Genomic DNA, 12766 nt, shown 5'->3' on the forward strand with positions numbered 1-12766 from the left:
TATACAAATGAATTGCAAATATATTACAAATAATAGAAGTGGTTTGGTGGAAAGACTTTAGTGTTGTTAAGCTAGTGTCTTAGGTTTGAAACCCTTTGTGACCATTTTTGAAAAGTTTACATTTTAAGGTTTTAGGGACCAAAATAAAAAAATAAAAAACAAAATGCAAAGCTTACGTGGAATAAATAGCTATTAAAAAAAAGGAAGACATGCACGTCACGTCATTATCATTTGCCATATAGGCTTTTTTGTAACGGAAGTTGGACGGCAGGGACCAACGTCAAAAAGAAATGGATATATGGGGACTTGGACAAAAAAAAGATACAGGGACTAAAATCAAAAACACACTAACTTACAGGGACGAAAACACTATATATATATATATATATATATATATATATATATATATATATATATATATATATATATATAAATTGTGCCAAAAGTAACCAAAATGATATCTAAATACAATCCACAAAGTCAGTACACATAATATAATATCCAAACTAAAATACATAAAGATATACGAAGTCTACTGGGTATGGTAGACTATGAGTCAGCCTGTCACCTTCTCGGCGTTCCTCTGCTGCCTCTTGTACAGGAGAGCCGCCCGAGCCTCCGCCATGATGGCATATAGTACATCTCTAACTTCAAACCCATCAGGAAACAATCCTCCACAAATACGCGCATGTGCGATTTCCATGATACGACGACACCGAGATAACACATCAGTTGCATGATCGTCCCTAGCCTGCTCTTCCTCTAGAATCTCCTAATGAGCTGGCCTTAGTGGGTTTCTTGGAGCATCCTGTGTATGGTATGGATGAGACACCTTGAAGAACCAAATTTTATAACCGTCAGTGTAGCTCTAGTCCTTTGGTGCTACGGTACTCCGGACCTCGTCTAGCACAAGATGATTTTCGAAATCATTAAATAAGGCATCCATATCCCTTCGTTTCACGAGGGGAGACGCAGAAACAACAGGATCCCGGGGAATATCGTACATGTACCCGAACTGGCACATGACGCGCTCAGGAAGATAAGCAGTCGTCTTGCGCGACCCGCAAGCCAACCATCTAGAAAACACAGCAACGTAATCGAATGGAATTGTGACACGGTGGTCGGCGTATGCCTCAGAGTGTATATCATCAAAAACCAACCGAATAATATAGACTCTAAACAACTATGTCTCCTGGTTCCCTCTGAGCGGGTTGAATGCAGCGGCACGCGGACGTTCCTCAGTATAACATGTGTCCAATGATCAACTAGAGATACGGGGGAAGTGTTATAGGATCCATGCCTGAAATTATAATGATTATTAGTTAGTAACGGAATCACAATAATTAACAAAATGGAATCACAATATAATACGAATAATACCATCAGGAGTGTGATACTTCCGGTCATCTGCTTCGTCCTCCATTTGTAGCCTTAAGACAGCTTATAGTACAAGTACACTAAACAAGATGCCCACTAGTTCCACTCATGGATCCGCTCAAAATCATCAATGAACCGCAGGTACATGATATTAGTGTAAGTGGCACTTGAGTCCACAAAAATGGCAGTGCCAACCATATATAACAGAAGCGTGTTGTCTAAACCTGTCATGTCTTAATCTAGACGCTCTCTCATCATTCATTACTCTTGTAGAATAACGAAACAAACGTTAATAATAATAACCAGGCTCAATACAAATGAAAAAATGCAGACAAGATAAAACCGGTGATGCATTTCTGTTTTTGATAAAACATTGAACAAAACCAGAAATGCATCTCCATTACGACCTGCAAAACGTGTATTATGACTTCTAAGCTGGCAAACACTAAAACAAACTTGAATTTTAGACCCTAAAATAGAATTTGTAGGTAAAATTATATATTCTCCAAAAAGCTCAAAAACAACTTACAAGTGATGATTTTTATTGCTTCAATCTGGTTGAACACAACATTGTCTGATTCTTGATGATTATTGGTGAACTTTTTGAAAAATGGGATAATTTTGACACAATGGGGGTTGAGAGGATTTGAGTGTGTTTTGTATTTTAAAAATATTTTTGAAATGAGTACTTTTTGTACTCGATAATCGATTATAAGATTACGGTTAAATGATTAACATATTTGTAACACCTCAGATCGATTAGAGAAATCTTTAATTCATTAATGACGATAAAATTATTTTTTTTTCATATTTAATTTGTCTAATTGATTTTTGCTAGATAGAGTTGATCAATTAAAATATTAAAAATGTTCATGGATCATTTCCTTTTTAAATCAAATATTTTAGTTTGTCTATGTTTTTCTTACACACCACACGGATTTCCAAAAATGCCCATGAAAATAAAAAATACACTTCTGGGACGCACCAAAACCTTGGAAACCTGGGTTTTTGTGGACGAGACCGTACGTAACAACTTTAAACTAACAAGAAATACAACTACGGGTAGGAATCGAAGATGCATTTCTGGAAGCGCCCCAGATTCATATAAACTTTTAAGAAAAAAGAACGTTTACACACAGAAACACCGAAAATACACTTACGGGATAGAACCGGAGATGCATTTCCGATTCGTGTTGGCACTTAAACGCGCGCTGAGGGAACCAGGAGACATATGATTATCTATCTTTCTCTCTCTCTTTTCTCTCCGGCCATGTGGAACATTTTAAGCAAAAACTTGTATTCAATCATTGAACTCATGTGAGTTCACTTAAATCACATGTAGATCTAATTTGGTAAACTATAACCTGGCACCTATTCTTGTATTGTATATGATTAATAATCAAAACCTACACATAAATTTAGTGTAGGATCACAAATTTGAGACTCAAAGCTCTCCTAGTGTGTTGGTGGATCTAAGCACTTTTTTCTTTAATTTTTTTTTTTGTTGGGATTAAATCCAAGTATTTATGTTTAAGGCCAACATAGCAACATGGATAGGACATCTCTTAAAGAATTTTATGGGATCAAAGGAGGGTCCCTCTATCAAGGAGTATCCATCCTCTCCACTTATTTATCTAGCATACTTAACTTACCTTACTACTGGCTGGCATTGAAGTGATTATCTTGTCCTAGAGTTATCAATGATTTTATTAGACAAATATATTTTACTATTTCATGTTCATTTTCTAACATAAATTTTCTATCAATTGTATACTTAATCAAAATCTTCACATCATTCTTCAAATTGATGATGTAGTTTACTAGTTGACCATTAAATTCTGTCATGCATCACGATCTAAAAGTCTACTTACGACTACTTATCTTTTTAACTTGGAAATTTCAATATACATTCAACTTGAATACTTCAATATTCAATCAACTTGGATAATTCTTTGGTCAAGATGAAACTTTTTTCTTTTGTTTAAAATAAATAAATTGCATTCTTGTATACTTTTAATTAAACTGTTTTCGATGAACTTGGCACAAATATAAATATATTACATTACATTCTAATGAACATGCATACGTTGACAATATTGAAGGTTTGTTTTTTTCCATTTTAAATTTTTGTTCATAGCTAATCATTGAAATGACTTAGGTAATGAGGCCCAATTAGTATATGTCTTCAAAATCTTCTGTACCTCCACTACTCAAGATTCCATCTTCACCAAGGAAACAGGATATTATTGAGACAATGAATCTTAAATACTAAAAAGAAAATATGGAAACTTAAAACTAACTTTTAAGCTCTTGCATTAGAAAGATTGTAGAGTATGCTACACCAGTTAGTGTAGCTGTCTTACAAATACTTTATATCAGTATTATTCTTATTATTATTCTTATTATTATTCTTATTCTGTTTGTACTTCATGAAGTCATCTATTAGAGAATTATTTAGTGACTTCTAACACACTCAAAAAGGAACTATCTCAACTAAAAAGGATAACATATAGCACAATAATGCCCTCTTGGGTATAAATTACTTGTTCATTGAACTTCAATGTGGATTGGTCTCAGACTTTTCCACTTGAATTCATTACAGCAAATTTTTGTTTGACTTATGAGTTGGATATAAAAATACACAAGAACAAAGAATATGAAATTCAACAACCACAAAAATATCATAGGCATTCATTAAAAGTAAGTATATTCAAATTCATGATTTTTTGGTATTATTAGACAGATAAAATGTCTCAACAAAGATAAATTCTAGTGTTACATATCAATCATAGTGAAGCAGAAAAAATGCTCTGTTTAAGAATTCTAATGGTGAAATTGTTCAAAGACTAGATGAAACAATTCTGCAGAGTTTAGCCAATGTACACCTGAGCCATAGACATCAAGAAATCGGCTGAGATTGTATGATCATTTAGACTTCTTTCCTTGTTTTTTCTTGATAACTTCGTCAGTATACATTATGCCCTTGCCTTTGTAAACTTCGGGTGGCTTACAGTTGCGAACAGTAGCAGCAAACTGATGCACCCTTTGCTTGTCTATTCCAGTGCAACAAATTACATTGTTTTTAAAGCAGAAAACACGGACAGCAGGAGGCGCTGATAATTCCACCTCATGACTGTAACCCAATTTGAGATACAATAGACGCCCTGCAGATTCGGCTCTAGCTTTGTATCCAACACCCACAATCTTAAGAAAGCGGAAAAATTTGGCCTCCATTAATTCCAAAGCAAATCAGTTTCCTAACATTGCCACAGAACCAAAGTTTAGAAATGAATCAAATTGATCTAGATCCTGTCTAATAACTATGTAAGTAGATGATACCATACTTATTACAAAACATAACATAAAAACACATTTATTATCATGTGTGAGCAACTGCAGGCATAGGTTGAGTTGCTGTTGTACTCAAAGTAGTTAAAATTTAGATTTTATGCAAATTCAGAAAGGTAAAGTATTATTATAAGTCATGGAATTGTAACACAAATCCTAAGATTTTATAATATTCATGCGTATGCATATAAAGTAGAACAACTAACTGAGCCCGACAAATAAAACCGTAAATCATGCTTCTGATACTTATATAAATTTTTAAGTCATTAACATAAGCAAGTCAATAACAAAGTCTTACAACCTCATAAGTCACATACAATTTACAAACAACTTAAGCTAGTAAAAAACACCAAAAACACCTAATCATTAATCTCTTCTAAAGGTGGCACATCATGACTACCATCATCCCTATCTTCAATGGGACTGGAGTATCATTTTCCTCCACAATCCACCCATCATCACATGAGACATCATCAAAATGTATATCCTTCGTAAACAAGTTATTGATAGTGGGTAGTGGGCTAAATCTTCTCTTCTTCAAAATATTAAAGAGCTGTCAACAACACGCACCACTTCACTACTTTCCCTTTTTCAGTAAGTTTTACACTATCACTCCTATTTCAAGGAACATTCTTAGACTTGTTTCTACAGCTAAGTATGTGGGAGGAAGCAGCAGCAGCAGCAGACCCCTCACCAGTAGCAGCATGAGAATTTGAAACCATTTGGTTAACGACAAAAAACAGAGCAAAAATAAGACAAGAACTGGTTGCATGAATAAAGAAGGTTGTTTGTGGTGAAAAAATAAGGTCGTAGAGAGAACTAACGTGTAACGAACAAGAAGGTCGCACATTGTTTTTAAACTAATAATTAAAGGTTGCACAGTGTGTTTTTAATTAAATTAAAAAAATTAATAGGCACATTTATGTAACCAAATAACTCTTTTCCTAAACACGAGCATAAACGGGTTTTCTTCTGACCCACGCACAAACACCCGGTTCCTCTCCCTAACCCTAGCACGCATCATGTGGCCGCCAACCCTAAATTAGAATCGCAGAAACTCAAGAAAGATCACAGATCATTCAATTCTCCGATTAACAACTACAATTCCACCCGATTTCACCATATCCCGATTCAGTCTGGACTCTTAATCTCTAAGGGCACATACAATCATTGAATGGTGTGTTTCTACAATTCGATACACAAGAATGTGTGTAGAGTAAAGTACATTGTACTCCACAAGAATGCCTATTTTCAACCATTGAATTCACATTTAAGAAATCAAAAACCAATGCTTTATATACTACAATATTTGTCTAACGATTTTATAAAATCATAGAATCAATCGAACCTATGAACTTAATTCCATAAATTTTGTGAAAATCATTCATAAATGTTATGCAAATCGCGATGAAATCCCATCATTGCGCGCTACAAGAGAGGGAAAGGAAAATGAGAAAGAATGAAAGAGGAAAACCTGGTAGAGTTTATCGCTGTTTCTGGCGGCCGACGACAACTCGGCCTGCAATTTCCGGGCAGTTGAATTCTGAGCTGACTCCAACTTGTTTCTGATATGACAAAGCTAGTGAGTGAACTTTGTTGCTTCAGGGGTTTCATTGTAAAAATGTGCTCGGTCGACCCTCTCATCTATTATTTTTTATCTCAAATATAAATAAATTAGTAATTATTATTATTATTATTATAACAGGGAAGATCCATTTTGGTCCCTCACAGATATCACACGAGTCAAATTAGTCTCTCACAAAAAAATTGACCCAACTTAATCCCTTACAAAATTTAACCGGATCATATCAGTCCTTCTGCTAATATTTTTCTCAAATCGGTTTTTTTTTCTAGTTTTAAACCGTGACTGGACTGCCACGTTGGATTTTATTTATTTTTCATTTTGTAAATACTAAATTGATTTTTATTTTTAATTTCATTTTCAAACAATTATAAATTAATAATATAAAAAAGCCAAAATTGTTTCTTATAAGGAATTGAACTCAGGCCCACGTGGTTAATCTTAAACAATTCTAAATTTAAAATACAAAATTTGTATCAATATGGTCTCGAACCTAAGTCTCTTCAGATTAAATGACAGTCAATTTAATATAATAGAAATTGATTTATCTATCTGTAAATGATAGTCACTTTACTAACAATAGAAATTGATTTGTCTAGTTGTTATTGATAGTCACTTTACTAATCGTAGAAATTGATTTGTCTAGTTGTAAATAATAATCACTTTATTAACAATAGAAATTGATTTATCTAGTTGTAAATGATAATCACTTTACTAACAATAGAAATTGATTTGTCTTGTTGTAAATAATAGCTGCTTTACTAACAATAGAAATTGATTTTTCTAGTTGTAAATGATAGTCACTTTATTAACGATAGAAATTGATTTGTCTAGTTGTAAAGTGAAGATTATTTAACTTGAATGGGACTTGGATTTGAGACCTCATAGGTAAAAATTTATGTATAGAATTTGTTAATATTAGTAGAAATCATGGAAATTACTTGTTTAAAAATTACTTTATAAGAAATAATTTTAGCTTTTTTGATATTATTCATTGATAACTGTTTAAAAATGAAATTAAAAATAAAAATTAATTTAGTATTTTAAAAAAAAATCTAACGTGTGAGTCCAGTCACGGTTTAGAAGTATGAAAAGAACCGGTTTAGAAGTAGAAAAAACCAATTTGAGAAAAATATTAGCAGAAGGACTAATATGACCCGGTTAAATTTTGTAAGGGATTAAGTTGAGTCAATTTTTTTGTGAGGGACTAATTTGACTCGTGTAATATTTGTGAGGGACCAAAATGGGTCTTCACTCTTATTATAATAGAATAAATTGAAATTTTTGTCTAAAAACTATAGGCTATCTTCCATAAAAATACATTTTATTAGTAGATTATAATTGATGACTAGTGGTTTATAAAGGGAAATTTTTTTCCATCCTACTCAAATTTATGAAAACTTAAAATTGTCTTTCGGTTGTTTTTGGATATGCATTTTAAAATATATTTTAAATTATTTTATTTTTCGTAAATCAAGCAGTCATCTTATTTTTGCTAAAAATTGGTCTTGAGATACATCTGCGAAACTTTTATGGGAAGTATTCGATGATGTATCTTTGAAAATACCTTTGAATGCATTTTAAGCTATTTAAACATCATTATTTCATATATGCATCTCTTAAAACTTTCTGCATACTTCTGTTAGAACAAGATTTGTTCTGATCAATATTCTTGTTTTGATGATAACAATGTACATGAATTTTGTATAAGACAATGTGGTACTCTAGTCCTTTGCATTTTCCATTTCAGGAAATATATAAAGAGTATGCACAATTCAGCGCTAGAAGCACTGACTCAGAAGGTTCAAGATTGCAACATCAGAACATGCTCTGGCAAGACATCAGAAGATGGTCAAGAAGAATCAGAACATGGTCTATGAAGCATCAGAAGAACATGAGATCAGAAGCAGAAGCACTGAAGTTCCTATGGTATCACGCTCAAGCACTTCAATGTCTGAAGACAAGAAGATGCTCTGCACCAAGGTGAATGACTCTGATTATTCAAACGTTGTATTCACAAATCTGAGATCAGAAGCAAGTACAAGATGACAGGCTAATCTGACTGACAAAAGGAACGTTAGAAGCTACAAAAGGCAAAGTCAGTAATAGCAGCAAAAGCAAGGCTCAAGGTAGTTGACAAAAGTGTGAAACATTAAATGCAGAGCTGTACTTTTCACGCAACGCATTAAATGCAACCCAACGGTCATCTTCTCAAACGCCTATAAATATGGAAGTTCTGATCAGAAGCAGAAACAACAACTTTTGCAAAAATACTGAAACGCTGCTGAATTCAATACTCACGAACTTCATCTTCAAGCTCACAACTATTGTAATATTTAGTGAGAGTTAAGCATAGAACTTAAGAGAAATATCACAGTTGTGATTATAGCTTTCTTAGAAGCAATTCATACTCTTGTAACATTGATTTTACATTGATTGTAAAAGGTTCCTAGAGTGATCAGTGAGATCAGTAGACTCTAAAAGACTTAGAAGTTATCTAAGTGGTGTATTCCTAGAGTGATCAAGTTGTGATCAGTATACTCTAGAAGACTTAGAATGTATCTAAGTGGAAAACTATTGTAATCAAGATTGATTAGTGGATTAAATCCTCAGTTGAGGTAAATCACTCTAAAGGGGTGGACTGGAGTAGTTTCGTTAACAACGAACCAGGATAAAAATAATCGTATTCATTGTTTTTATCTTAAAGAGTTTTTAAAGTCACACTTATTCAAACCCCCCCTTTCTAAGTGTTTTTCTATCCTTCAACTTCTTGGGCAGAAACATTGTCTTAAGTTAGTATTTTTTTTTTAAGGCAAAGTCATTTTAATCTGACTATTAGTGTGATAATTTGATTCAAACATTGATAAACATACACATTATAAAACAAAGTAATGCATTAATTAAAAAAAAACATCTCATAATATTTATTCTCAAAATATGGAAAACAATACTAAAACATCTCAAAATACAACCAAAAAAAACATAACCTAATGTGTATGCATAATCCTAATCCATTGGCTCCTCCTTGACCGCCGGTAAACCAAGGCATTCAGGAGCATACTCGAAGGGGGGTCTCGGAATAATCTATACATATCTAAATTGACGCATGCATCTCTTTGACAGATACTTGCAAATCATATTTCTCCCACATGCCAGCCATCTGGAGTATAATGAAACAGGGTCAAAGGCAACATGTCAGTTGATGTCATCATGTGCGGTCTAGTAAATATACACATGAATGGTCGCAGAGCATTATTCCCTCTGCGTGAGGAATACATGCAAGCATGTGGTCAATCCTCAGTATACCCTACCACATTATCAAACTTGTGTATGCAATAAAAGTACGATATGATACATTTGTGTAAATGAATAAGAAAAAATATCAATAACAAGTGTAACAAAAGTGCTTTTAAAATTATTAGTAGCTATGGAAGTTACCGTCAGCATGGTGCATCAACCTATCATTTGAGGTATCACATATTCGTCATTCAAAAATGGTTAGAACCAAATAACAATACTCGATTGTTAGACAATTGCAAAACGACACTTGGACGGACAGACCGACCTGTTCTGATACCACTAATGTAACACCCCAAATCTACCCGATAAATTATACGGAAAATCAGAGTATAACTTACAAACACGTTCATTTGAGGTATCACATATTCGTCATTCAAAAACAGTTATGGCTTACTTGCCTTCATATAGATACATAGCACATAACAAAGACGACAATTTAATTAATCCTCAAATAATCACTTTGATCCAAAATAAACATTTTAACTCGCAGCGGAATCATCAACCTTCATAAATATTCAAATAACGTTGTAGCATCTTTGCAAGGTAACTTTAAGTTACAAATTAAACCAAAACCATTGAATATTCAGCAAAAGAAATAATAATTAAAACAATCGTTTTGTCCCCCCGAGTGCTACATATCAGAGCGACAACCGACTCAACTCACGGCGGCTAAATCCTTCACTCACTAGCATCACCTGCACGTTACCAATATAAAGGTAACGGCGAAAACAAGCAAAGGGTGAGATATCAAACTATATAAATAAAGTCATGATAAAAATTATATTACGGTTCGAGTTATAATATATATCTCAAGTCTCAATTTCAATCACAAACGATTCAAATTCAAAATCATATAATCACACACAACGTCGCAACAAAACAAATGAATGAGACACGACAAATGCATCATGCATGTGGTACCCAGGGCTTCAGCCCCATCGCCAATTGCCAATAAACAGAAGCATCCAACAGGCATAAGCCTACGTCGCAGTTGTCAAATCAAGTTCGTCGCTAAAATATGCAATTCATGAGACACTGATGAAATGCAACACAACACAAACATCATTAAATACGTCGCCAAGGCATTTGCCTACATCGCCAAAATATATCAATAATTATTGATAATTACTCACCATATTAATTTCCTGCAACATCACAAAATTCGCAATAGTACAATATACACAACATCGCCAAAACGTCGCCAATTTACAGGTACCGAATCAATTCCTAACTCACCTAAATTATACTAGTCATTTAATTAATTTTCGGGTCTGTTATTAATTCCACTCGGTCGCTATTATACTAAAATTGCTAACTCTGCTACTACTAAATAATTCGATCTGCTACTGTCAAAATTATCCTACTCTGCTACTACACAAATTTTTTTACCCTGTTACTGCATAAAACACTAATTCAATGTTATACAAGTTTGTTTTGCATCAGTTTCCTGTATCACAGCTATTAACTATCACTGGTTAATTTACTGGTGTTTACTACTAAATTAGTTTAGTTAAGCTCCCGAATTAATTCATCATGTAACTAATGTTAATTAAAAGTTATGGGGATAGTTGTAACACCCGAGGCCGAAGAAGGCGAGGGATGGGTGCACCGCATGTAACACCTGATGCCGAAGAGGGCAAGGGTGGTCGCCACATCGGAATGAGAGGAATCTGGAGGCCGTGTAGGTATGGGATTGCATGGTCAAAGGAAAGCTTATAAGGATTGATGGGTACTACATATACCAACAAGATGCATCTTCTTTTCGGTAGCCTGTTCCATAAGAACTCCATAGTTAAGCGTGCTTGACTTTGAGCAATTATGGGATGGATGGCCTTTTGGAAAGTTTCCCGGAAAGCGTGTGAGTGAGGTCAAAGGATGCTGAAAAGACCCGTGTTGATTTGTGGGTTCAGTCGATCATACCTAAAGCAGTCTGAAAAGACCCGTGTTGATTTGTGGGTTCAGTCGATCATCCCTAAAGCAGTCTGAAAAGACCCGTGTTGGTTTGTGGGTTCAATCGATCATCCCTAAAGTAGTGTGGGGCGTTATAATAGTTACTAACTATTGGTTGAACAAACAAAAGAAAATATATATAGTGGCATGGAGACCCCCATCTCCAACGTACCTAATATTATTTAAAGGTTACTACTGGTTGAATGAGTAAAGGACAAATATACATAGCAGCATAGCCGCCTCATTAAAGCGAACGAGGTACTCCCTCAAATATTATTCGGGCCTTGGTGAATGTTGAATAGGCTAGTCGTACATATTTTTCTGTGCCTGCTCGCCGTAAACTAATGAACAAATTTCTTTATTAGGTCTTGGTAATTGGTGATAGAGATTTGTGGTAGGCTCATGTACCACCTTAATGTTGCATCTATGAATGTGTCAGATAGAAGCTTGCATTTTAGAGAATCATAGGCTCTAATGATTTCCATGTGTGTTGATGGAGGCGACGTGTTCCTATGGTTGTTGAGCCCATGAAACTTGGCCAACGAAGAAGGCTTGAAGTTCTCTGGAACTAACTCCCCCATATTTCATCAAAAAGAAGTAGGGGTCTAGGACTCGAGTCTCCTCAAGAGGGTCAACCTCTTGTTGATGTTGTTGGGTGTGAAGGATGTTATCCTCTAAAGTCTGATTCTAACGACGTAAGTCGTCCATAGCAGCACACATTTATATTATGGCGTCCTCTTCATCTGTACTGGTGTTGGCCAGAGTTGCTACTTTCTTGTTCACCATATTGTGTGAAGGGGTTCAAGGTTGAATATGTGACTAGCGATCTGACCATCTAAAGTAATAATGACCCAAGTTATATTTATTGGGGTCGCAGAGTGGACACATATTGTACTTGCTAAAAGAACAATAGGTGACACCTCTTGCAGTGTAGGGTTGTCAGAGGATTTTAGGGTTATTGTGGCGTTAGAACAAGCTCACACAAGGATGTGAAAGACTTTGTATATAATTTCAGAGTGAGTTGATTGTTCTTCTCTACCTTCTGGCTGAGATATTTATAGAAATCTCTTGAGTGTGGATCTTGGACACCAAAGACACAGTAACAAGACTTCTCCCCAAATAGCATGAGAAACGAGTAGTTACTTCTCCTATTATCTTGGAGAACATGACTTCCCTCTTTGACTGCTTTCCCCGCACCGTTACGGGTTA

The 12766-nt window shown here is 34.6% G+C and overlaps 1 protein-coding gene across 1 annotated transcript; it reads right to left on the minus strand.

Annotated features, from left to right (window-relative positions):
• Positions 1 to 4034: 4034 nt before the first annotated feature.
• On the minus strand, positions 4035 to 6343 carry LOC131614287 (large ribosomal subunit protein uL6m-like). Its single transcript, XM_058885898.1, has 2 exons — positions 6200 to 6343; positions 4035 to 4634 (listed from the first exon to the last, which is right to left on the minus strand). Exon 2 carries the CDS (start codon positions 4609 to 4611, stop codon positions 4303 to 4305), a length of 309 nt encoding a protein of 102 aa, XP_058741881.1. The 5' UTR covers positions 4612 to 4634; positions 6200 to 6343; the 3' UTR covers positions 4035 to 4302.
• Positions 6344 to 12766: the final 6423 nt, after the last annotated feature.

The sequence above is a fragment of the Vicia villosa genome, linkage group LG1 (genome assembly GCF_029867415.1).
Source record: "Vicia villosa cultivar HV-30 ecotype Madison, WI linkage group LG1, Vvil1.0, whole genome shotgun sequence".
In the NCBI taxonomy this organism is placed as follows: domain Eukaryota; kingdom Viridiplantae; phylum Streptophyta; class Magnoliopsida; order Fabales; family Fabaceae; genus Vicia; species Vicia villosa.